This window comes from Puma concolor, chromosome E4, assembly GCF_028749965.1.
Source record: "Puma concolor isolate L17-30 chromosome E4, mPumCon1.1.hap2, whole genome shotgun sequence".
NCBI lineage: Eukaryota > Metazoa > Chordata > Mammalia > Carnivora > Felidae > Puma > Puma concolor.
In genome coordinates, this window is record NC_141683.1 from 37,619,022 (window position 1) to 37,645,517 (window position 26,496).

The 26,496-nt window shown below is 43.1% G+C and overlaps 1 protein-coding gene across 6 annotated transcripts in view; it reads left to right on the forward strand.

Annotated features, from left to right (window-relative positions):
- The window catches only part of HHAT (hedgehog acyltransferase), a 319,096-nt gene that overhangs the window by 221,557 nt on the left and 71,043 nt on the right, over positions 1 to 26,496 (forward strand). For all 6 annotated transcript variants that reach the window (XM_086693680.1, XM_086693681.1, XM_025921102.2 and 3 more), the window contains one exon: positions 19,265 to 19,466. In XM_086693680.1, the coding sequence (XP_086549806.1) occupies positions 19,265 to 19,466 (202 nt within the window). The remainder of the gene's footprint in view (positions 1 to 19,264; positions 19,467 to 26,496) is intronic.

The window sequence follows — 26,496 nt, forward strand, 5'->3', positions numbered from 1 at the left end:
GATTGGGGTCCAATGGCTGGTATGTGTTATGATGGGGCATCCTTGGGAAAGGTGCCCAAAGAAATTGAAATGGGTGGCTTGGGACTTTCTTGGGGTCAGATTTGTTGCAAGGATGAGAAGTATATATCAGAATTCTTGGTCTGGAAGTCGTGACGAGACTGCATTTCCAAAGTTTCTATTTTATAATGATGTCAAGTAGTAACTCATGGGGTTAGATGATATCTAATTTACAGAATACTCTTTAGTCAGTTCATTCTTAGTCAACTAGTAAGAATTTTCTGAGCATTTACTGTGTAGTCAGCACTCTAATGGATGTCAGAGGGAATGAAGACTTACAACATGTGCTTTGTATGTGCAAGAGGTTTATCTCCCAGTTCAGGGTATAAATTAACACATAGGAACGCATAGTAACACAGTGCCGTCTATGGTGGGATTCTAAATTATGTGCTCTGACTCTAGCCCTTTATCTTGCTTTATTGCCTCACAGAAATTAATGAAAGTATATCACCTATTCATTTGTTTACCTGTTTAAGTCTCCTCCACTAGAATGCTCCATGAAAGTAGAGACCTTGTCTATTCTGTTTATGATTGGAAGTAAATAATTTAATCTCTGGCCCATATTAGGTGCTTGGTAAATAGCTGTTGAATCATTAGAGTAGATTCTAAGTGCCTGAAGAGAGATTTGTCAGTAGAGGTTAATGTGAAGCAGGATTTAGTAATAATAGATTGAATTTTTAATTCCATTCAGCATATGTTATTTAGCATAGACTTTAGCTCCCTTCGGATAGTCATGCTGATGATATAAGCAGTAGCTAGGCCTTGGATCCAGGCCTAGCTCACTACTACACCTGCATCTTTCCACCATGCAATGCTGCCATCCACAAAAATGGCCTGGTCTTCCCACTGAGTGTTCTGGGGGCCACACGTCAGCGGTGGAGATCTACGTCTGGTCTGCATGTGCCTAGCCAGGATTCAACCTGATTGTGTTGCTATACTGGTAGCTCTGTGGTGACTGGTCCCTTCTTTTGGTCCTCTAGTCGTTGTGCTCCTTACCCAGGAAAATGAAGGTAGTGTGTGTGTGTGTGTGTGTGTGTGTGTGTGTGTGTGTGTGTGTGTGTGTATGAGGGAGAGAGAGAGAGTGGGAGAGAGAGAGAGAGAGACATTAGTGAAACAATGTGTCCCAGACCCCACGACGTATTATCTGAGAAATTACAACATTTTCACCCAGAAGCATTTCTAATGAGGCCAAGAACCTGATTAGTCTGAAACAACTTGGGAGTGACCCTCTCTGGTGGTGGTAGGCCATTTGAGGGCTGTGGTCCACTGTGACGTCAGGAGGCCCTACAGGCTTTTTAGCCCACAACACACTGTTTGTTTCTTCTGGTTTGACTGCCTCAAAACTCTGCCACTCTGTAAAAGGTTTCCTGTGCTTTCCTTTACCACGAAATCTTAGAATCATGTGGAAACCCACATTATTGGGGCACTCAGTCCTCCATTTTCTCTCTCTAGTACCATCTAAAGACCAGAGCTCTACCTTTGAGCTGGTGTTTAGTTTCTGAAAGTGGTGGTGGTATCATTATTATTATTTTATTCTCTTTAAGATTGTGAGAAAGGAAGAAAAAGAGCAGGATGAGAGCATAACTGGCTTCCTCGAAGTTATTTTTACTTGAAGAAAAAAATGGGAATGTGTGTATCTTGTCTCATGCTTTACTGGTTTTCTCAAAATTGGATTATTCTGAGCCATGTTTGTGGTACACAGCTCTTGGTTGGAAAGAGCCGGTGGAAAGGGGATGGCAAAGACATCACCAGTCAAGATGAGCAGAGGAGAGCACAGTGGATGTGCCTTCCCTTTTTTAAATTAATTAATTACAATTTTTAAAAATTACATCCAAGTTAGTTAGCATATAGTGGAACAATGATTTCAGGAGTAGATTCCTTAATGCCCCTTACCCATTTAGCCCACCCTCCTCCCACAACCCCTCCAGTAACCCTCTGTTTGTTCTCCATATTTAAGAGTCTCTTATGTTTTGTCCCCCTCCCTATTTTTATATTATTGTTGCTTCCCTTCCCTTATGTTCATCTGTTCTGTGTCTTAAAGTCCTCATATGAGTGAAGTCATATGATATTTGTCTTTCTCTGACTAATTTCACTTAGCATAATACCCTCTATTTCCAGCAGCTTCTTACTCAACATGTCTCCAGAGGCAAGGGAAACAAAAGCAAAAATGAACTATTGGTACCTCATCAAAATAAAATCCCCTTCCCTTTCTTTTTGACTTGGGTGCCTTTGCAGATTCAGAAATGCCAAACCTTGAGCTATGCTGCCCATGGGGATAATGGAGGCTGTCTTAGTGCGTATGGGCAGCTGTCACAGATGTCATAGGCTGGGTGGATTATAAACAACAGAAATTTATTTCTCACACTTCTGGAGGCTGGAAGGTTTGGGTGTCACGTGGTCAGATTTTGGTGGAAATTCTCTTCTGACTGCAGGCTGCCGACTTCCATTGTATCCTCATATGGTGGAAGAAGCAAAGGAGCTCTTTGGGGTTCTTTTATGAGGGCACTCATCTCATTCCCAAGGGCTCTCCTCTCGGGACCATCACACTGGGGGTTAGGATTCCACACATTAATCTGGGGAGAGACACAATCCAGTCCACTGCAGAAGTTCATGATTACTGAGAGCCAGGTGCTCTGCAGGGTTCTGTCATATGTACCTTTTCTCAGGTAAAGAACTGAGGAATATGATGATAGTAACCCCCTGCTTTCCTGGTTTAAATACAGAATTCTTTGCACATTCCAGTCCCTAGCTGAGGTTTAGGGTGAGCCAAAACAAACCTATTCATAATTTTAAAATACAAGCAAGACACTTAACAATGATTCTGTACCTCATTGCATAAATTTTGTATAAATCAGTATAAATGCATAAATAGGTCTAGGTGACAAAGTTGAGCTAAGAGCACAATATGGTGATAAGATGCCAGTTTCAGAGACAGATCTGAGTCCACGTCTGAACTCAGTGAGTCCATCTTCTCATCTGGAAAATTGACGGTTTTTAACCTACCTCCTAGTTTTAAATATGGCAGGTGCCCAGCCAAGTGGCTGCAGGTAGAAGGTACTGGATAAATGTTAATTTAGATTCCTGTTTTGGTGCTGCTTACACTGCCTTACACTGCTGTCTTTTTCAGTGTTTGTTTTGTTTGTCAACCAGACGATAAACTTACTGAGGGTACGGATTGTACCTCCAGCAACTTTATCTTCCTCACCGTGCCCAGCACAATGCCTGGTGACGAAGAGCCACTTAACAAAATCCTTAATGAAGGCTCATTTAGAGATGGTGAAACAAGACCTACCCAGTGCCGTAAAAATTGCACACGGACATCACTGAAGTGTGTGTATCCCCAGCACTTAGCGGAATGCCTGGTGTATAGTGGGTGCCCATAGTGGGTATTGACTTAATACGTGAATGAATGAGAATAACAGAGACTATCTGAATATGACCTAAACTTGATTACATTATACCAACCATTACAGAGCACTGGCGTTGCAGGGACCGATGAGACCTTAATTACAGGATTACAGTTCACAAATATCATGCAATAAGCCAGTTCAACTTTAGGTAGCTGGTGAACACTTAGGAGATGGGGAATTTACTGATATTTCTAGAACACTCTCTAGTGTAAAGTGTATTAGCTGTACAAATCATACAAACGCTAATTAGAGAAGATACTTAGGAATAATGTGTATTTTTCTGATCTGGATTGTTGACACTGGGGACTTCCACTTAGGCAGTTTGTTAAGGAATGTGATGCTCGTCCAAAGAGTGCTTTGTAGAAATTCTTTTTAATCCAGTCATCAAGGGTCAGGAGGTGGGGAGTAGGTGAGAAATTCTGAAGTTACAGTGGATGTGGGGATGTTAATGCTTCGAAAGAAGTGCAGGAGCCCTTGGCTTTCTCTTACTTGACTGCTTCTAAATGTGTTTTCTTTGTCACAGCTGACATCTGACATCTTTTGAGTGCTTGCTGTATGCCAAGCATTGTTCTAGCTCTCTCCCTTCAATATCTCAGTTAATCTCTCCAGCATCTCTATGGGTTTTATATGCTACCAATTAGAGACCTGAGGCTCAGAGAACATAAACTCTCTGCCACTGCCTCACAACTGAGAAGTGAAGGTGGCATTAGAGCCCTGGGGGAAACCCATGCTCTGTTAGAACCACTGTGCTTCAATGCCTCTTCTTCTTTTTTGGATATTTGTTTATTTTTGAGAGAAAGAGAGAGTGAGCACAAATGGGGGAGGGACAGAGAGAGAGGGAGACACAGAAATTGAAGCAGGCTCCAGTCTCCGAGCTGTCAAGCACAGAACCTGACTTGGGGCTCTAACTCACGAACCGTGAGATCATGACCTGAGCCAAAGTCAGATGCTTAACTGACTGAGCCCCCCAGGAGCCCCAAGACCTTTTCTTATCTTAGTGCCCTGGAGTGGGTGGTTCTGCCTATGGCAAGCTCCCAGAGGAACACAGAAGTGTATTGGGCATTTGGGGATATGGATTCAAGTAACATACTAGGTCTCAGCCCTATGGCAGTTCTGTGCAGTCAAGAAAGTGAAATGGAAACTTGTGTAGTTGTAAAAACCCGAAGAATTTAAGAATAGCAGAAAAGATTGTGTCCGAGGTGAGGGTGATCATTTGGGTTTGGCAGATGAATGACGTTTATCTGGGAAGGGGCTGCAAGGTGAAATTGGGGTGAGGTAGTGAAAGGCAGTCTATGAAGTGATGGGTGGGAAGCCTGGTGGGGAGGGTTCCTCAACTCTGCAGCAGAGGGAAATCCAGGGAGAGCTGCTTCAGGGTCACCTCATAGGGGTCCCCTTGCACAGCGATTATTGGAGGCTGATGGCAAGGGGGTAGTTAGGAGCTACTTCTTGCCCATTCTGTCACACACTTCAGCAGTTCCATGACACATCCAGCCTGCAGCAAAGGTGTGAAAGGAGGGAGTTTGGTTTTGATGCTTCTTTGTCATTTTGCCTTCATCCTTTGTTTCTTCTTTTCCTTGCCCTTATGTTGGTCTTCAAGTGGTGCCAAGTCACTTCCCCAGCAGTAGCCCTCACTAGAACTCCTCTCCCCCTTCCTTTTGCCTTCTGATTAGTGTAGCAGACATGCCCCGAGCACCTTGTGTATGTTAGCATCGCTGTTTACCTGTTGTGTGTGGCTGACTAGCTGGCTAATGTGGTAGATGAACCCACGCTCCAGTAATTGCTTTGTTAATGTGCCGATGCAGTCTCCCGGTGTGAACACAGAGAGGTCTGGGGAGAGAAGTTGCTGAAGTTTTTAGAACTAGGCAGAGGATGAGAAGCCTGTGATGGGAGACTGAGAAATGATGGCTCTAGAGGTGAAAGGAAAGTGAAGAGAGTGGTTTCACTGGAGCCAAGGGAAGAAAAAATGTGAATATGGAAGGAATAGAGAACAAACTGAGGGTTGATGGGGGAGGTGGGTGATGGGTATTAAGGAGGGCACTTGTGTTGAGCACTGGGTATTCTGTGTAAGTGATGAATCACTGAATTCTACTCCTGAAACCAATATTGCACTGTATGTTAACTAACTAGAATTTAAATAAAAATATAAAAAAAAACCGGAAGTATCCTCATGATAGATTAGATGAACAGAGCAGTTTCCTCAAGTGATACATGATCCTATTCTTTTTTTTTTTTAAATGTTTATTCATTTTTGAGAGAGAAAGAGAAAGAGAAAGAGACAGTGCATGAGCTGGAAAGGGGCAGAGGGGGCAGAGAGAGACACAGACGCACAGAAATTGAAGCAGGCTCCAGGCTCTGAGCTATCAGCATGGAGCCTGATGCGGGGCTCGAACTCATGAACCGTGAGATCCTGACCTGAAGTGAAGTTGGATGCTTAACCAACTGAGCCACCCAGGCACCCCTGATCCTATTCTTAAGAGAAGTATACATCTATGTGCATTTATAGAAAAATGTCAAAGAGGATATACAAAAAAGGTTATTGGTAGTTATTTTTGGGTTTTTTAGTGTATCTATTTCTAATTTTTCTAAAATGAATGTAAGTCATACTACAGTAGTAAGATATGGAAGGCATAGTCAAAGCCAAATGTGGCAGATAAGACATGGAAAGAAGGAGGTGAATATATCCCTTGGCTTTGACAATTTGGAGAATGTTAATGACCTTGACGAAAGTTGTTTAAATGGAATGGGGAGGAGCAGGAGTCAGACTGCAGTAGGTTAGGGAGTGGGTGGGAGGGGTGGACTTAGAGACTGTATGTGGCCTGCTCTGTCAAGGATATGGAGAAGTGGCTCAGAAGAAAAGAAGTTAGGATCAAAACTGAAGGTGTAGAAGTTGTGGGATGAAATAAAGGTGTTTATAAAATGAGAGGGGCTGGAATGTATATGCTAAGGAGAGAATCAGTTCACACACGCTGGATGAAGATGTAAGGAGAGGGGTGAATAACTGATGGAGCATGGTCCCTCATGAGGCCGAAGGGGAGAAAACCAAAGAGCAGAGTTCATTTTAGTCATGGGAAGTCCATCCCTTCCACTATGGGAACACAAATGAATGGGTGGATAGGTGCCAAGATGTATGTGGTTAGGGAAGAAGATGAAGACACTCTCATATGGTGATCTTGACTTTCTCAGAAAAGCAGTGAGTGTAACCTTTGGCATGAGGTAAGGCTGCCCTGAAACCAATGTCCTCACGGGTTTTTGTCAGTATGACAGGTTGGATGCAAGCTCTGTGAGGGCAGTCTTACATGGCACGTTCCCATATGTCTCCAGTGCTTAGCATGATTCCTGGAATGTAGTAGATGCCTAGAAAATATTTGTCAATTATATGAATATATGATTAGAAAAAGAATGGGTATTCCTAGTCTGTTATTCATTATTCATGTCATTCCATAAATGTTCAATATGCTTCAGGTACCATAATCCCAGAGGAACTCGGACAAGTGAGGAGATATCTAGAAAAGAGTGAACTATGATAGGAAATTTGGAACCAGATATAAAAGAATGAATAAAGAAACTGAGGATATGTCACCTGCAAATTTAAGCCTTTGGAGAGAGAGGAGGACCTTCATCAGATATTTGACAGGCTGCTGGCTACAGACCTGCTACATTTGTTCCATGTTTCTTCAGAAAGAGAACTGGGATTAATGGGTGAAAAGTACAGAGAAGCATGTTCTGTTCAATCTAAATTGCCAAAAAAAAAAATGGTAGAAAAGACTTTTTCCAGAAGTCGATAATTCTTGGTCACTGAACGTATTGAGGTGTAGGCTGGATGCCTTCTGGTTGTGGGTGTGGTACAAGGATCCATAAACAAGATGGCCTCTGAGATCCTTTCTTCCTCCCTCTGGACTTGGAGGTGTTATAAGTTTCCGCCAGATTTGTTTGAGTGCAAATGGATTGGATTTTTTTTTTTTTTTTTTTTTTTGTCATCTCATAGTGAGTTGGACCCTCTGGTAATCTAGAACTATCATGCTTTGCTGCTACGATGATAATTTAAGTTCACAAAAATGACTCTGAGACACTAAAAAATGCTAAATCAAGTGAAATACTTTATAAAGCACTGAGCATGGGAATTGCCACCTACTAGGGACTCAGTAGATATCTTTAAAAGGTAAAAATTATTAGGTTAAGTAGTATCTGTTTTTTTTTTTTTTTTAATGTGAAGCATATGGGTCATCTATGCCTAACATCCATAGTTATCTTGGAGAAACCACTTGATCTAGTGAAAAAAAGCACACATTTTGGAGTCAGACTTGAATCTCACTCTCTCCTTCACCACTAGCTGTGTAGGACATGCTTCCTTGTAATTTTCCCCAGTTGGTCCAGGCTCTGCTCTCTGGTGTCCCATGGAAGGAGTCTGCCAGCTCTGTGATTAGGGAAGTAAATAACCTCTCTGAGCTCTATTTTCCTCATCTGTAAATTGGGTTGGAGGTGGGGTGGAGAATTCTAAGGTTAGTTTTGAAAATTGAATAACACCCAGAAAATGTTTAGCACGGTGTCTGGCTCAAGTGAGCAGTCTGTTTTTTCTCTCTGTCTCCTCTTTGTTAAGTAACATATTTAACTCAATGGAAATTCCTTCCCTGATTTTATAGATGATAGTATCCCTAATATACTATTATGTATATTCTGTTAGTATAATAATCATGTTGACGTTATGTTTTAGTTCCTTTTCATCCTTTTTGGTTTATTTGATCACCACATCCAAGCCTATGAGGTGAACTGGACATGGATTATAAACGTGTCTCTTAGATGGAGACTCTGGGGCCCTGCCTGGGTCACTGCTGTTCAGGGCAATGGAGGTGGAGGCAGAGCCTGGCACATACCCAGGGGCTCTGAGGGGATGTTGTTGCTCTTTGGCCCCCAAGAAATGGCTCCTCTTGGGAACTGCCCTTGTCTGCAGCTTCACTGGCTATAGGCTTGGATGGCAGGACCGTGGTGTTGGAGGGAAGATCCAGGAACATCACTTCTTGTGTTTGAACCCGAGCTGCCTCTCTGCTTCCCCAGACTCGAGACCTGGTTTCTCTCTGCAGCCACATTCGCCGCTTGTAGCTGGGGACTGCTCGATTACTCCCCCTTCTCTCTGCCCACCTTTCTCAGGAGTAAGGTAAAAGTCAAGCACTGTACTCTCCAGCCCATAAAACATCTTTGTTCATCTTGACCGCATTTGAGAAGGAGCCCAGGGAGCAAGTGAAATGCCACTCTTGTGGTCCACTTCTTTGCTCAACCCTTGGGATGGGACTGCTTTCCAACACAGATTACGATGTTAATATCCAGTTCCACACCTGACATCTGTGGATTTCTTATGATTTTACTGCATGAACAGTGGCATTTTTAATCCATGGAAGACTCTGCCTTTTGTGACACACATTGAATGTCATTCTTAGACTGTCTCTGTAAAATGCCAGCTCTTAAAATATTAATCTCTAATGTGCACTCAAGAGTTCATTCAATTACCATGGGATCTTTCGAATAAGCAGTGTCATCTGGGCGGCCTCTCACTGCATTAAGGGAAGAATGCTTACTGGGGCATTGTTTTCCGGGCATGAGATGATGTTCTTGCTTTGTTTCCGTAAATGTTGTGCTAGCATGGTTGTGTTGGATGCTGCTGCAGATTTATTGCCATTTGTGCTCAAACCCAAGCATTATCAGTTTTCCCTTCCAGTACCCAGCCTTAAAGTATCATGCCTGATAGGGATTGTGGATCATAATTACGATAGATGAGAGGCAGTTGAAATCGTTATGTCAGAGCTGATTTGTCGGAGTGCTGATTTCAGTCCAGAGAGGGAGTAGCCTCTTATTACCACCAGCAACCGTTTTGCTTTGATTATTTTTTGAAAATCACTTCGGTGCCTGAGACCTTTATTTTTCTTCTTCCTGAAAACAGCCTTGAATGGCATTGTTTTAAAAATGGTGCCTGTATCATAATCTTCTGGCATTTTCTCTCCCGCTTTTCTCCCTTTCTGGGCACTGAACCCCATCCATGGCCACCCCGGATGTGCATTACCAATGGGCTGTTACTCTTTAAGAAGGTCCAGAGTATAAATGTATGAATTGGCAAAGCAGATAAATTGGTGGGTAGAAACTTGCTACCAGGAAAGGATTCATCACCTTGAATCAGGTTCAGATAACCCTTTCTTCGTGCATTTCACATGAATTCATGAGTTAGCTTCATGGCAGCAGGGAGGTGGGGAAATGGGGAACTCAGAAGAATAAGCTCATATTTCAGGCACTCCATGTCTTGAAAATCCATTAGAAAAGACAGATCCTCTCTGTTTCAGTAGAAACCAGTAAAAACAGCATGCCACTGTGATCGATCGTTCTAGAACATTCGTCTTACAAACTATAGAGATCTCATCCCCTAGTTCTCCCCTAGCCCTTGATCCTTTCTTAGTTATAAACCAAGGTCCAGAATAGGGACCAGCACTGAAGTCTGTGACTGACTTACCCATCCAGACTCCCACCCTCCTCTATGCTCTAAGGTGGTGTGTGTGTATTCATTCATTAATTCATGCTCAACAATGATCTTGACCCTTCAGCTCAGTTCTTCTCTTGTAGCAAAAACACACACTGGGCTCGGAAGTGACATTCATGGCCCAGGAAGAGATAGTGTCAGAAAGTTGAGGGGTTAAAGCCCCACTCCTGGTGGCCTTGGGAACACCTTCCCCTCACAGGTACCTAATACTGATGGGCATATCCATCATTTTATTTGAAGCTTTTAAAGTTAACATCACAAATCTTAAACCTCCCAACTTGGGTGCTTTAGTTTTAAAAACATTTAACACTGAATCTTTGCTGTGTGGTTAAATCTCCCTTTTCTTTTGTGTAGTTCTGGCAGCTTTCTGGGGAAATTGGAGTTGGCACATGTCCCACCTCTCAGTCTCTGCCAGCTGTCCCCTTGCTCAGGGCACCTCCTGTTGATGTCTGGGATTTAGTCTGACTTTGTAACTATTACCCTGCAAACCCGAATGCACCTTAGAGAAGTATGTGGCAAACAGTGACATTTGCTTGTGAAGCCATACTTTCTAGCTGGAGAATCGTATTTTGTTTAGAGAGAGTGATAGTCAAAGAAAAGAAGGGGAAGGAAGATGAATCAGGGAAACAAAGAGGATGAGGGAAAGAAGGAAGTTGGTCAGGATTTACTGAGTCTAAGAATTCAGAGTCTAAGGTAGACTCTGGGGGAGTGCAATAAAAAGGGAAGTGTCACAATTCCCTATTCCGTGTCTAGTCTGTGAGGTGGGGGAATCTTACATGCCTGCTGACCTGATGGAGTGGCTCAGAAATGCTGGAGAGCAGCCCATCAACAAGTCTGAGGAAATGAGGCCGTGATGAATATGTGAATTCTGAAGAGAGGAAGAATCAAAGGGCCACCAGCATTCAGTGAGATTGGCAAGAGAAATTTCCCTTGAAGCAAGTGTTGAACCCATTTTGGAAGATCAAATGGTGGCAGTGACGGTCAGGAGTCTTCTGTGGTTGGGGGATGGGCTGGCATGATCCTGGGGCTCAGACCTGTGTAAGAATGAAGTTCACTGACTGGAGTGGAAAATCTATTTGGGACACTCAAAATGGAGTTGGTGGCATAGGAGGGAGCCAGTTGGAGAATGACTTTTTAAAGCCAGGCAAATAGGTTTTAACTTAGGACGTGATGCATTGGGAATCTATTATAGGCAGGACCCCCTGAAGATAAGGACGTGGCTACCATTGTCAGAGTAGATGCTTCCTGAGGACACAGAACTTGCATCTTCTTTTCCTTAACTGTTAGTTTTTGTTTTGGCCTAAACAACCAACCAAGTGGACTTTATGTGTGACATACTGTGTTGCTGTGGGAACATAGACCATATACCTGTCAGGGCCAGGGTTCCTACCTATGTGGGGCCCTGTCTAGCATGGCTGTCTTAAAACCATTACACCATAAACCCAGATGGAGAATGAAATGCTTCAGTCATCAGTTAGGCATTTCTTTATGACGCTTGTCTTCAGAGCCCTTCGTTCCAGAGACACTCAAGGCATTGTACCCATGCAGCAACTTTTGAGTTGTACAAGTTCATTTTGTAGTGAACATTTCCCTAACAGTCATGATAATTGAGTTATAAGATTAGACCAGTAGGGTGGCACTGGTTAGGATGCGGGTGAGAGGCAGAGACCAAAAGGGGAGCATATGAGAGAAACAGTACATTTGCTTATAAGAGGAGTTGTGTGCCCAGGATGGTTGTAATTTTGATCTGGGGTTTGGGAGCTGTTGATGGAGCAAAGGTTGGGAAACATGTTAGGAGCAGGGAAGGATGGCATCTCTCCCTTCAACCCTTTCCCTCCATGAGATGGGGAACCATACAGACCTACACCATGCAGACATCTGGGTTTGCTCCTTCTCCTCTGACTTTCCTTACACCCCTCCCTTCATCTGGCGCAGGGAAGCTTATAGATGCTTTTAGCATCCTCTTGGGAGGAAGGTGGGGAGACAGGCAGGCAGCCAGGAAATCTTGGTGGTTATTAAACTGAGGCTCAAGGACCTTTTTATTAGCGATTAGACTCAGCTCCATAGCACTAAAGAGTATAAACTCCCACTCTGTCTCCTCTGCTCAAATCCCCAAAGAATCTGTTTTATACTGTGTTTATTTATAACCCGAAATAGACATGGGCCCCAGAGCTGAGGCTTCAATGTACTTATAAGCAGAAGGTGGTTGGAAAGCTCATAGAGGGAAGTGGTGTGCACCCCTGTCTATGATCGCCTCCAGCTGGGCCTTCGCTTCCTCCATTTGTGACTGGAAGTTGTTTGGAAGTATTGCATCTTAAAGGTTACTTGCTTTTTCTTTTTTTTCCTTCTAGTCTATAGTATGAAGATTATAGTACTGCAAAGCTTGAACCTTCTAGAGCATTATTAGGCTACTTTAAACTGGTTGGATGAGTAAACCTATAAAAGCACTTTCTTTAAGCCCTGCCCACCCAGGAGTCACCCAGGAAAGGGTTTGGTCAGATGGTTCTTGTACTCAGTAGGTAAGGGGGAGCCCTAGTGGAAGGGCAGCAGTGATTTGTAGGTGAGATGTTGGTGACAGACCCACCCACATACCCTCTACAGGCCCCTCTGTAGCTAATACCAGATGTTTGGAGAAGAGCTGATGTCTCTTTGGCTAAGCCTCATCAACAGATCTACGTGAGTGGTTGTTGAATCCATAGCTTAGACCCCTGAGCACTGAGCAACTTGGTTCTGATGGTGGCATATTTAAGGCTAATGGTTTCAAGTAAAAAAAAATCTCTGAGCAACCAGGTAAGAGGTGTTGTTGCCTTCAAATGCTTATGGAAAACATAGGAATGGCATTTGATAATTATGATAATGGCATTTTTTTTTGTCCTGAATACAAGTGTGGTGCTGCTGGCTGATTATTAGTAAGTATGCATCCTCCCATTCATATGGAGTATTGAAATCTCTAAACTCCTTACACATATTGTCTCGTCCGATCTTCATAGCAGCCCATACCCAAAGAAGGTTTTAGTGCTCCTAGTATCTGCTCAGTGTACACACTTAAGCTGAACAGTCTTAGTTGACAAGCTCAAGGTTAAGTGGTTGGTAGGTGACCGAGCAGGACCAAGGGTACATCTCCAGGTGTCAAGCATTGCTCTCCTGCTTGCCCTGTGCTTGGCTGCTGTTGCTACTTGGGCTGTGTTCTGGTGGTGAAGAAGGCTGGGCTGAGCCATTCACTCTCTGTCAGCCTCTTCTGCAGTGAGGAAGATAGAGCTTTTGGGGAGCTAGAGTTTGGGTTTTGGTCTGTGAAGGTACAGCTGAATCTTTCCCTCGGATAGACGTTACAGGCTTGAGTTTATCAGCACAGCACCTCAACCCACTGAGCTACTGGCTTTGTGGAATGAAAAGATTAATTAAAAAAAAAATGTTGGCATCTAATTACATGAACCTAGAAGTTTAAATGTAGACTAAATATAGCCTGAGTTTAATCTCTATTTTATAAATTCTACAATGTTCTGTTGCCAAATAGGACATAGCATTTTTAATAAGCAATTTTTCAGAGTTGGATATAAAACTTACAGCCAGCATCTCTTGGTGAAAGAGCTGAGAATTAGCCCTGCCTAAAACGTGCCCTCTGCTTTCAAAGTGGACCTCTCTTAGCTTTTTGGAGATGATAAAGTCTAGAGTTGCCCATTAACCAGCTGCCGATTTTTACTTATTAAAATTCCATTACATGGGGCGCCTGGGTGGCGCAGTCGGTTAAGCGTCCGACTTCAGCCAGGTCACGATCTCGCGGTCCGTGAGTTCGAGCCCCACGTCGGGCTCTGGGCTGATGGCTCGGAGCCTGGAGCCTGTTTCCGATTCTGTGTCTCCCTCTCTCTCTGCCCCTCCCCCGTTCATGCTCTGTCTCTCTCTGTCCCAAAAATAAATAAACCTTGAAAAAAAAAATTAAAAAAAAAAATTCCATTACGATCTGTACTGGACTTCTTTACTGTGTGCATCTTTTTCTGAAAGTTTTTTATTATAAGCAAGTCTGTAGCTTCCTTTGTGAGATCTAAACACCAGGTCTTTGTCCACTACCTAGAAGATGGGGGTTGACTGGGCTGTGGGAGAGAGGACTTAAGTGTGGGCCAAGGTCAGTCAGAGCCAGGGTCAGGTCAGGGAGCCACTGCCCATGAGAGCTGAGTTTAGGAGACCCTGGCCACCTCTGCAAGAACTCTAAGCAGGAGCTTGTCTTAGAGCCCAGGCGAAGACCAGGTGAGGTCACCTCAGCAACAACGTAATGCAGCCAGAAGTCTTGCCTTTCCCAACGACTAAAGGCTCTAGTCTTTATAAGGCTACTACTTGTCATTGTCAAATCTCCTGAGGTTGGGATAGGTCTAGAGGTTTGGGTCCACATACTTCGGCCCTAATAGGGATTACAAAGTATGGAGAGACTCCAGGGTCCTTCAAGTGTCTGTATTCCTTAGGAACGGGTGTCTTGTGAAGTTTCGCCCAGTAACTGGGGCAGGACCCTACAATCCTCCCTTGGTTCCTACTATCCTCCCTGGTTGGTCTGTGGCAGTGGTGACAATTTGTCACAAGTTTAAAAGCTATTGGAGTCTATGAAAATTAGGTCGCTAGTACATAAATACTGTTAACTAGGAACTATATGGTAACACTTGCAGACGTGTACCCACATCACATATCTAGTACTTCTGAAAGAATCTTTCAGCTTAAATGACAACCTAATAGAAAAGACATCTTTTGATGAGTAAGTGTTTAGTCAGTGGTACAAACAGTAGGTTTTCTGGGTTAAATAAAGAGTGGGAATATTTTAAAGAGACTTCCTGGAGGAGATGGAAAAACCACTTAATTTTGTAGGTTCAATTGGAGTTGGAAAACCAGAGAGGTTGGAGGACGTGAAAATGGTATGACCAAAGGCGTAGAGGTGTGAAAGCCCCATTTGTTCAGGATTTCGTGATTTGCTGAGAGAGCCAGTGGGAAATAAGGATGGAAAGATCTGGCAGAGCTGGAATGGGGTGTCAGTCACTGCCTGCCTCAGCCCTGCCAAGCAACAGGTAGCTGAACCCTGGGACCCGCAAGCCCACCTCACCTCATTCCATGGGGTAGTGAGAAACGAGGCATTCAGTGTCCTCATCCTCTTGCCTCCAGGGGTGGGGGGGAGTCTGGCATTGGGCCCCAGCAAAGATTTGAAGATAATATGACAAGCTGGAGAGCTGGTGTGTAGGTCCTGGGAAAAGGGAGTGTCGTGGTTTTAAGATTAATGTATTTACCACATGGATTCTCATCACCCCTCTCCTCTACCGTAGGACATATTCTTGAGTTTTTCATAGTGGATCTGACAGAGATGCGTATTTTCTTCTCCCTTAACATGCACCTACTCAGCAACAGCCCCCCCAAGAGTCCACTTCTCATGCCCTGCTTCCTTTGTAGTCCGACATCTGCAGGATGCCGGTGTGGTCAAGATAGAATGTGTCTTCTTTTCTTGTGGGACAGAAGGAAACTAATTGGTCTGTTTAAAATTTGAACGTATACCTCTGGACTTCTGGTACTGTGCTCTTTGGCCCAAATGCCTTTATAATAATAAGCATCTTTCTCCCCAGCAAGATTCCTTTCCTACAAAGGACATTTCTTCAGTTAATAAAATACTGGTGAATGTGTTTGTGGAGACTGCATTGAAGATTTGGTCAAATAAGAGGAACGTATCACCAAGAAATGCTCCTATCACAATAAAAAATGGCACACTAGGACACAGGTCTGGGAGTTCTGAAACCAGAACATTCTCGGTTAGGATTTCACCTCTCCTGTGTGAAACAGGCCTGGTCATTAGTTCCTTGTTAGATGGTTGTTATGATTAGAAATAGTATACATAAAGCACCTGGCTCATGGACATTCAGTAAAGGGTGGACATTATTACTATAAGTTCCTCCTCCTGAGTTGGGGGTTTGCTGTCTTGCACTGACTCCGTGAGATGGTTTTAAATGAAGAAGGCTGCTGCGGATGGCTGCTAACTTCTTCAAGCAGTGTTCTCTGTGAGCAGTGACCTCGTGAGGTTGCCTGGCAGGGGCAGGCTCTGTGCAGACCCAAGCTCACAGTCACTGGCAAGAAAAATCTTCGTATGTTTTGCTTTGCTGAGAAGGTGGTGCTGAAAGCTTTCTTCCTTTGGGAAATCGATTTCACTGTGCAGTGGATCTCAGTAAGTGGGGTCACACGGCTGTTTTTAAAAAAGAGACATATTCTGTTTTTATTAATCATGGAACTGACATAAGACTGGTAGAATTTGTAGAAGAAAATAACCTGTTACTCTTCTTCTTTATGCACCTACTCCCTTCCAGAAGTTAAGAATGAAGAAAGGATTTTTATCTTTCAGTCTGGTAACCATACCCGCCTCTGGTTTAAAATAAGCATCCTCATGTCCCTGGAGGCCTACTGTATATAAATTTTAGGAATACGAGGAATTCTCAGATTTTTGTTGGCTGCCATTTTGAAGGCCAAATTATAAAGCCATAGTGCAGAATCCCTAGAATAGCTGTGAATCTAATTATGGGGCTAGACACTTCTTTGTCATATCCTTCTTGGAGTTGAATCCAATATGAACGACCACTGGTGTGGATGACGAGAGAGAGGATTTATTCTACACCGGGTTTTCTTTTCTTTTCTTTTTTTTTTTTTTTTAATTTATTTTGAGAGAGAGCACACGAGTGAGCGGGGAAGGGGTAGAGAGAGATGGAGAGAGAGAATCCCAAGCAGGCTCTGTGCCATCAGTGAAATGCTGTCAGTGCAGAGCAGGGCTCAGTCCCACGAACTGTGAGATCGTGACGTGAGCCGAAACCAAGAGTCAGATGCTTGACCGACTGAGCCACCCAGATGCCCCTATCCTGGGTTTTCTTATATATACAGTGGAGCTCACCTTAACATAGTGAGATACAATAAAAAGGTCAACATGAAATAGTTATGTTGGGTGAGAAGAGTATTGGTATTAGTATTAACTTGTTTTATAAAATTATCTGTACACTTGCTGTAAAGAGCAGTTATTTTAACATTGGTTTGTCCATCTCTCTCTGTCTCTCACTCTCGCTCTCACTCCCTGCAGCCTTTTGACAACACTGTATAAAGTGAAGCGCAGCTTCATGGAATGCCATGGCGGGGTAGCAGCTACCTCCAGGCAGGTAGGAGGCTGTAGAGAATTGTGGCCCATTTTTTGCTTCTGCTGAGGAATATCTTACACCAATAACGAAGCAACCTCTAGGGGGCAGCAGAGCACTGAATAAAACTGCTGTGCCTGGGGTAGTCAGGCCTTTTTGGCTCCTTGCCCAGCCTTTCTAGGTCCAAGATGCAGTGCCCACGCTTCTCCCTTTCGCCTAGCAAAGCTCATCCTCTTGGCCTTGCCATGGCCTTGCCTGCACTCACTCGCTTCTCCTCCACACTTAAACTCTCTTGGTCTGCTTTGGACCAAATCACATAGCCTAACACGGGGACTTGTTTGCTATTGTTTCACAACCAGCTCTACCTGTCCTTTTTGGCAAGAAACAATGGTTTATGTTTCCGTGTTTCCCATAATGCCAAGACTGCCTTGGATGCCTAAATAAATGCTGGACAGCAGATGGAGGAACCCTTAATCCGTAGTGAGTGCTGGATACCTATTTGCTAATTTAGTTGTCAAGATGGGCTTGTTTTTGCACAAGAGAAAGCCTTTGCTCCACTTATTTCTGAAATGGCTACATTCTCACACGCTTTCTGGTTTTAGATTGGAGTGGCAGATATAGGTGTAGTGGAAAACAGGAACTCTGGCTCTGTGGTTACAGGTGTGCATCTACTCCCCTTCCTGGGTGTGTGCCTTGGTCAAGTTAACTTCTCAGCCTGTTTCTCACCTACAAAATGGGGCTGTTTAAGCTGATCATGTGATTTTATCTAAAGTGGAACACATTTGAGAGTGAAGGAGGGTATTTAAAAATACTTATCAAATAGTTTTTTTGAAATATTTATTGACCGAGGAGTGGTTTTCATTTCTATTTTTTGACTTGTCTATGAAACTGTTCTATTTAAAGATGATTTTCAAAATAACATTTCCTACAGAGTATTAAAACAATATAGTAACAGGGCAAATTGTAAACTGGTTGGCATGCTGGAACAGCAGGCATAAACCCTATGGTGCTTCAAAGGATCAAACCAAGTAATGCGGGTAAAGTGTCTGGTGCTGTGTCCGGAACACACTGTATTCAGGGAATGATGATTTCATTTTCCTTCCTGGAAGAAGTTTGGGCAAAGAAACACTGACCAGCATGAAAGGCCTATGGGATTTTTAAAAAAAATTATTTATTTGAAAGTGAGAGAGAGCTCAGGGGAGAGGGGCAGAGGGAGGGAGAAAGAGAATCCCAGGCAGGCTCCATGCGCATCATGGAGCCCAACATGGGGCTCGATCCCACAACCCTGGCATCATGACCTGAGCCGAAACCAAGGGTTGGACGCTCAACTGACTGAGCCACCCAGGTGCCTCATCCTGTGGGCTTTGTTAAAAGGCTGCTTCAAGGAGGATATGCTCCTACCTTGCCAGATTGAAGCAGCCTTGAAAAAAACCCTCAAAATCCAAAGTTTGGGTTTTATCCACAGTGGGAAAATACTGATTGAAGAAGATGGTCCTGCTTATACATGGTCAAATAGCTACCTCAGCAGTAGAAAGCATACCCAAGGGATGGCTGTGCATTTTGGGCAATAATTTGGCTAACCTGTGAGTACAGAGCTCTTCTCTTGCAAAGTCACTACTCCTTGTGGGCAACTTGCCTGGAAAGCTGGGGCAACCGGTCTTGGCACCCCTATTCTGCACCCAGCTCCTGCTATTTATGAGCCTAATTGCAGCAATTGTGCTTAAATACTGGGCTTACCATAAATATAGTAGTTTGAACTGTATAATATATATCTGTCTTGAAGGTTGGGGTCCCCATGTAACTGGAAGCTTAATTGTCATTCTGTGTTTGGCCTTCCAGGGTTGGGCACGCCCCTTTTACAAACAGAATTCATTACTCTTTACCCTGCCTCTTGTAAGTGCTACTTTGCTCTGGGAATGAGCCTGTGTATTCATTTGACCTAAAGCCCCTCAGAAAAGAGGCCTGTGTTTTTGCCAGTGTCTTGTGTGTTGGGGAATTCCAGGAGTGCTCTGCAGCCTCCTGGAAGTCGGGAAGGACCTTCACTTGCTCAGTAACAACGTGTGACGGGAGAATCAAGCGCAGAAACAGGTGGTATTGCAGGGACAGCCCACCGCATGGCTCCTGATGGCCTCTTCTCTCTCTAGGTATGTGTACATTCCAGTAGGCGGGTCCCAGCATGGCCTGCTGAGGACACTGTTTGCCACTGCAGTGACGTTTGCATTTGTGAGCTTCTGGCATGGTGGCCATGACTACCTCTGGTGCTGGGCAGCGCTCAACTGGCTGGGAGTCGTCGCGGAGAACACAGTCCAGAGGCTTGTGCAGACCCCGTGCATCCAGGACAGCTTGGTGAGCAGGACCCTTGCCCCTGCGGCGGGGGAACAGCTGAGCTAGGTGGACTAGGTTTGGGAGGGAAGATGGTCGTCAGATTCATCGCAACATGGGCCATTCCTGCCAGATTGGTTCAGAGTAGATGTACCCAGAAATAGCAGTTTTTTTTTTTTTTTTTTACACAGTGTTTAACTATAAAAGCAATACATGCTTATTATACAAAAATAAGAAAATTCACACAAGGGGAAAAAAAATACCTCAACAAAAATTACTATTACTACCAACTCTTCTTTTTTATTTATGTGTACACACACACACACACACACGTGTAACTTTTAAAACGAATTCTGTTATCCCAGAGGTACGGTTGTGTCAGGCCCACCTTTCTATGTCACCAAATGTATTTCTAACAACCCTTTTTAAATGGCTACACAGAATTCCATTATGTGGCTGTGCGAGTCATTTATTGAATTATTCTCCTGTTATTGACAATCATATTATTCTAATTGTTTTGCAGTTGTCACTCAAAACCAAGATGAGTAATATAACCAGGGTGAATTCTTGTATGTAAAATTGCTAAGTTAAAGGTGTTTTTCACCTTTTTTGCCGTGCTTACTGCTTAACTCTTCTTTAACTGCCCTGTAGACAGTGTGCCAATTTACATTTCTACCTACAGTGCATGAGAATGCCCTTGCCAATACTGAGTAGTGCTGATATTTTTAATCTTGGCCAATTCAATAGGTAGTGTTATTGTAGCATAAAAAACAGTTAAGTGTTTAAGACGCATTCCACTTCTACAGGAAAATGATTTGGAAAATTAGGTACTTTATACACATATTTTAAGTGATTTTAAACTATGAGCAAAGGTTTTATTGTGTAAAATGATATACATTGTATTAGAATCTTGTAGGAAATCATCAGTTGTGACTGTGCAGCAATATTCCTGATAACCCTGAAAAAAGAAGCTAAAAAGAAATATGCTATCATCAGTGTTCATGGCAGGCAATAAAACACATGAAATTTATTGGGAAATGATTAATGTGCCTAAACTCCCCCAGTATATGCAACGAAAGCAAATTTATTTTAAATACCCAACACCACCAAATAGAGTACATTCGAGTTTGTTTTTTTTTTTTCCTACGAAGATGGTCATAGTAAAAGTGGACAGTTATTTCAGTAAAAACTCATGCAAAGCACATAGCAAAATAACACATCTGAAGGAATTGAAATATGCTCGTGTATGTTTAAAGATAAATATTTTGTTCAGTAGTAGTACCCAGCAATCAGCAGGAAAGAAATGTTGGTGAATTCTTATAGAAAATGGAATTTCAGTGAAAGTCATGGTTATGCAACACAAAGAAAAACCGTAAAAGGTGGTATCATCAAGGTTTCAATCTCCGTCTTCAAATCTGAATAGTCTTCCCCAAAGTCTGAAACCCAATTATCACCTGTGAAAGCCAGAGAATTTTTTTCAGCTTAGGCTGAAGCCCTGTAACATATTTCCATGTTCCTTCATGAAGGGTCTAAAATTCACCTTGAACTTAATGTTAAGCACTGCTCTGTAGACTTTGAGCCATGGCTTATGCTAGTGATAAAATTTAAAAATCAAAAATGCTAAAGGAGTAATGCAAACTGTGCCTTGTAGCCTATGGCTTGTTAATTTGGTCTGAAAATGAAAACAGTGAAAGCCAACACAGGATGAAGCACTTGTATGTCTGCTCTGCTTCATCAACTCATTCCAGGACCCTCACGTGAGTACCTCATTTGAGCATCCATCCACAATTCAGACACCTACGTGTATAGTAGTTTTTGAGTATGCACTTTTTGGTGAGATACATGCATATATATTGTGAATATAGTGTTTATATTATACATACTTATTGAGCAGGAACATATTTTGTAAAAACCTACTTTATCACCTTTTATCTTGACAGCCTGGTAGTTGGCTGTGGCTGTGTAGATGTGGAGCTCCTTGTGTACGAGATCAGGATTCCATCACTGTTTATATCCCCAGTGGTTAGCTCAGTGTCTGAGTTAGCTGCAGTGTTAAGTCAGTGCACAATCGGGTTGATTCTTTAGTTCTTCTTCCACTTGTCCACCCAAAGAGTTATTACTCTGTTTCTTACACAGTTCAGCGTAGATTGTGTTTAACTTCAGAGAAACATGGCTGGCATTTCAAATGTTGTATAGCCTTTTGAATAAACTGTTTCCCAACCTGGGTTACTCTCCTTCCCTCCCTTTTCATGAATATATTCCCCATTCTTTTGTCAAAATCCAGATGAAGACTTGATGCCTTAATGCCTCCTTGGCACCTAATTTCCTCCATCGTTGATCTGATAGTATTTTTACAATGTGAGTTCACCCCTGCCCCCCCAGGGTGCCCACATACTCTCTCCATGGCATTTATCCTTCATCTTGTTTTTTTTTTTTATCTGTTTTTTTTAAAGATCGATTGGAAGATATCTAAGTAACAAAGATCATGTCTTCTTTTCTTGTATCTTTTTCATCTTCAAAATCAAAGCTTTGTTTGGAGCACAAAAGACAGTAGGATTTCTCAGTGTTGATAGAATGGCAGTTGAACATTCACTGGAAGACTAATCAGAGCTGAGTGTTGTGAATAGGAAGCCCTCTGATGTTCTAGGCAGGGCTGTATAATTGAACTTTCTACAATAATGGAAATGACCAATACAGGAGACACAACCACACTGAGCACTTGAAATGTGGCTAGTGTCACCAAGAAATTAATTTTTAATTTGAAGCTAAGTAGCCCCCGTGTGGTTAGGGGATTCCATTTTGACCAGTGCAATTCTAGAACATACCCCCATCTAGAAAAAAATTAAATGTACAGTGTTGGACTCTGCTATAATTTTGAGTGATGTTCATTAATGATGAGGTACCTCATATATCCAGTGGCTCCTGAATGGCTCCACTTGTGCATCTCACAGCTAAATCTCAGATTTGGCATGTGTAATACTGAACTTGTGTACCTCTTCCCCCCATAATTCCAACTAGCTCCTTTCCCTCTAACATTCTCTATTTCTAGAAAAGTCATAAGCTGTCTAGTTATTCAAGGCCAAAGCCATGAAGTTAACCTTTGTACTCTCTGTCCCTCAGTTCTACCTGTTCATACGGTATATTCTGTCACCTAGGTAGATCTTAACTTTTAAAAAAAAATTTTAATATTTATTTATTTTTGAGAGAGGGAGGGAGAGGGGGAAATGGGGAGGGGCAGAGAGAGAGGGAGACACAGAATCCAAAGCAGGCTCCAGGCTCTGAGCTGTCAGCACAGAGCCTGATGTGGGGCTTGAACCCACGAACCATGAGATCATGACCTGGGCTGAAGTCGGACCCTCAACCAACTGAGCCACCCAGGCACCACGGTAGATCTTAACTTTTAAAAATTATTTCCATTTCTGCTAAGTCATCCTAATCTAACTGCTCTCATTTCTTGCCCAGTCTACTGAATAGCTTTTAACTAGTCTACCTGCTTCCATTTTGCCTTCTTAAGTTCTTTATCCTCATAGTGCAGAGTGATACTTCTCAGTAAAAACCTAACCATCTTCGGTTATCCTTCTTAAAATCCTTCGTGGTGTCCCATTATTTTAGGAGTAAGCTCTCAATATTTAACATGACCTATGGGGCCCTGCCTGATCTTGAGCTTGCTACCTCTCCCCACCCCTCGGCCCCCACCCCTCGGGGGTCTGCTCCCCACCCCTCGGCCCCCCTCTCCCACTTTACACTCTGTTCTTCTCTTCATTTGCACACCTGTCCCCTCCTGCCTCACACAGCCTCGTTCATCTCCTAGGCTGCTCTCTCTCCCCTCTACTTCCATCTCTATTCATCCTTCAGATTGCAATTTGAATGATATCTTGTTTGGGTGTCTTTCGCTGACCCTCCTAAGTCAATCAGGTCCTGATCAACAACTCATTTTGGACACCTTGTACGTGATCTCTTCTGCTATACTTATCATAGTTGCAATGAAATATTTTTATCCAATAACTTGTTTAATCCTTATATCTTTCACTGAACTATTAGCCTCGTGAAGTCAGAGATTTGTATCCTTGGCATGCATCGCAATGCCTGGCACAGAGTAAGCGTGCAGTAAATACTTGTCGAATGGGTGAATATTTTCTGATTTCACTGAGGGCAGTACAAGAAGAAGTAGGCTCATGCAGCAGCATGGAGAATACAGAGTGAAAACTGAAAGAACTTCCTAAAGCTGAGGCTTGTTGAGCATTATACAGGGAGCTTATTATTTTCCATGGCAGCATAGATAGTAATTGGTCTAGTGATGGCAAAATGCTATTTTAACGCTCAGTGAACAAAATATATATAGGAAAGAAATGGATGGGGAGAAATTAGCCTTTCTGGTACCCTGCTGCTTTATGAGATGTGGGATTATTGGTTGTGACTCACTGAGGCACAGAGCTGTAGGAAGCTGACGAAAGGTACTTTCACAAAGCACCCGAGCTGGGCGGACAAAAGAGGAGTTAACTGCTGAAGCAACATGCTTTTCCTCTACACAAGCACTCTCTCGGGGAGCTAGAATTTGTGTTCAGCATTGAAATCTTTTAATAAGTGGACACATTGTGAAACATCAGTAGAGTGACATTACTTCTTGCCAATTCTGGATGTGCTCTCTCCTTTGAAGGAAGATACCTCCAGGCTGCTTGTCAGTTATTCCTATGCAAAGGAGAATCAATACCTCAAGCAATTCACCCCCCCCATCCCTAATGTTCATTTCATTGAATAATTTCAATATGTCCTCCTCCCCCTGCCCATGTCTCCTCTTCTTTGCCCCAAGAGTATCCTGCTGAGCTGATTTATGTCCTCTCTAAAGCAGTAAAATTTCTATTTATAGACTTAATTGAGGAAAGATGCCTCCAGTGACAATCAGGGAGGGTCAGTCTAATGGTTCTGAGAGGGATCTGATGCTCTGATGTGTCAGAAGGAGCCCAAAGACCATGGCTCTGTGCTGATACACATTCAGTTTATCTGCTATATTGGTTGGTTTGACTTTGAAGATGTAGATACAGAAATCCCATGAGTTTGAGAGTTCAGTCAATTGTAAGAATTATTGACATGATATATAACCAGTGCTTACTTAGTTTTGTGGAATCCTAACTCACTAATTGGCAGGATATACATGTCAGTTGGCCTGATAAGAAGGTCAGTGACTCCAGTCCCACCTAACTGAAGCATCACAAAGCAAACTAGTCTAAGAAGAGTAGTTCTGTTTGAGAGTGGCTCATGATCTTCTATTTCTCTACTGCTTAAATCAATTCAAGAAATGGAGATCGAGTACTTATTATGGATAAGCCATTTTCTCAAGACTGGAACCCTTCTTAGACTTGGCTCCTTTGGCAAGGTCAGTCTGGTTCGTCCTTTCTTAATTTGCTCATTTAGGGGGAAAAAAAATTTCAGTACCCTATGTGGGAGACACATTGCAGAGCTCTGGGGAACTCTGAGTGAAAAACATGGTCCCTTCCTCCTCATTTCCTTTTTTTTTGCATCTCTTTCAGTGCTTCTGTGCCTATCGTGCACTAGTCTGTCCTTGTATATGGTAGAGTCTGTTATTCGTCAGTTCCCTCCAAGAACAAGGTATTTCGTGGTGGCCTATCAGGATAATCATCTTTGTGATGTCTGCTTTGGAACAGAGGCAATAAAACCATGGAACAAGAGCTTTTCTTTATGAAGAGCTAAGTGATCTATAGAAAAAAGTCTTATTTTCATTAACATTATAGAATGTTGATTGGCTTAGCCTTCCCAGGCATTTCTCAGAAGAAAAGTCCAGGCTAGAGATAGATTTTTGGGAGCATGTACTTGGTATTTTGAAACCATGGAAGTGTTTGGGACTTTCTGGAGAGAGTACAGAAAGAGAAGAAAAGGTGGTGGCCCAGGACTGAACCTGAGGAACACCAACAGTTAAAAGTTGGATAGAGGAGAAGGGGGAGGAAAATCTCGAGGGTGATTTCACTGAAACTGAGAAAAAGAGGGTATTTCATGGAGGGAGTGGTCAATGATGGTGATGCCAGGGAGGGATAAAGTAAGATGAGGTTAAAGAATGGTTATGTCTCCAGGCCAGGGTGCTAATAGTGGGAGAAAGAAGCTATGAGGCATCTCCCCTGTGTCATAGGAGATTGTGGTCCAGCTGGAGATGCAAGGCATGTGCAAATCAGTTGAGGACCAATGTAAGGTATTTTGCACAGAGAGACCAGAATGAGTCATGGAGGCAGCCGATGTTTCTGAGGAGTGGTGGTCAGGGCGAGCTAAGCTTTTAGGAATGGTTTAAAGAGCTGAGGCTTGAGTAGGACTCTGGAGAATTAAGATCGGGGCTTGGCTAGGTCAGTAGAGAAAAGACAAGCATTCCCGGTCAGGAGAATAGCACACATACAGCCTGAAGTCAGAAATAGGCTTGCCATTCAGGTGAGGAGGCAGACATGGCGGATGAGGAGTTATCACTCAGGAGGATGAAGGAAAGGAGGCTAGAGAAGCCGAATGGTTTCCCATATAAAGGGATCTGAATGCAAACTTAGAAATATAGAAATGCAAAACACTTAACCAAACAGGAGAGCATTAAATTAACGTATTAATCCCACACGTCAAATTAGCCTGTTGTGCCGGCTTGTTAGCACTCTCCCGGGCCTCTCTGTGTGGCAAAAGCAATGCATGTTGTTATGAACAGTGTGTTCCTTGGTGGATGACGACCTGATGGTGCCCCTTCCATTGTCTCCCACTCCGAAGGATCATTAATGATGCAGGAAGCACACTGCGCAATTCACTGCTTACACATTTTCTTCTCTGTGGGAACCTGAACCTAGGCCTTAACCCCTCTGGTCTGAGAGGTGGAATGTGGCAAATAATTCCACCTCTTAGTTCAGATATGGTTAGCATGGCAAAAACATTTTCAAAGGTTCTTTTTAACTTTCCGTTACTGGGTCTGCTGACAGAGAGAAGACTTTGAACTAGAGCCAGGTTCCAGTTAGTGGTGGCCTGGTGAGCCCCCCAGGTCTGGCCAGCTCTCGTCCTTTTTTCCTGCTAAGTGCAC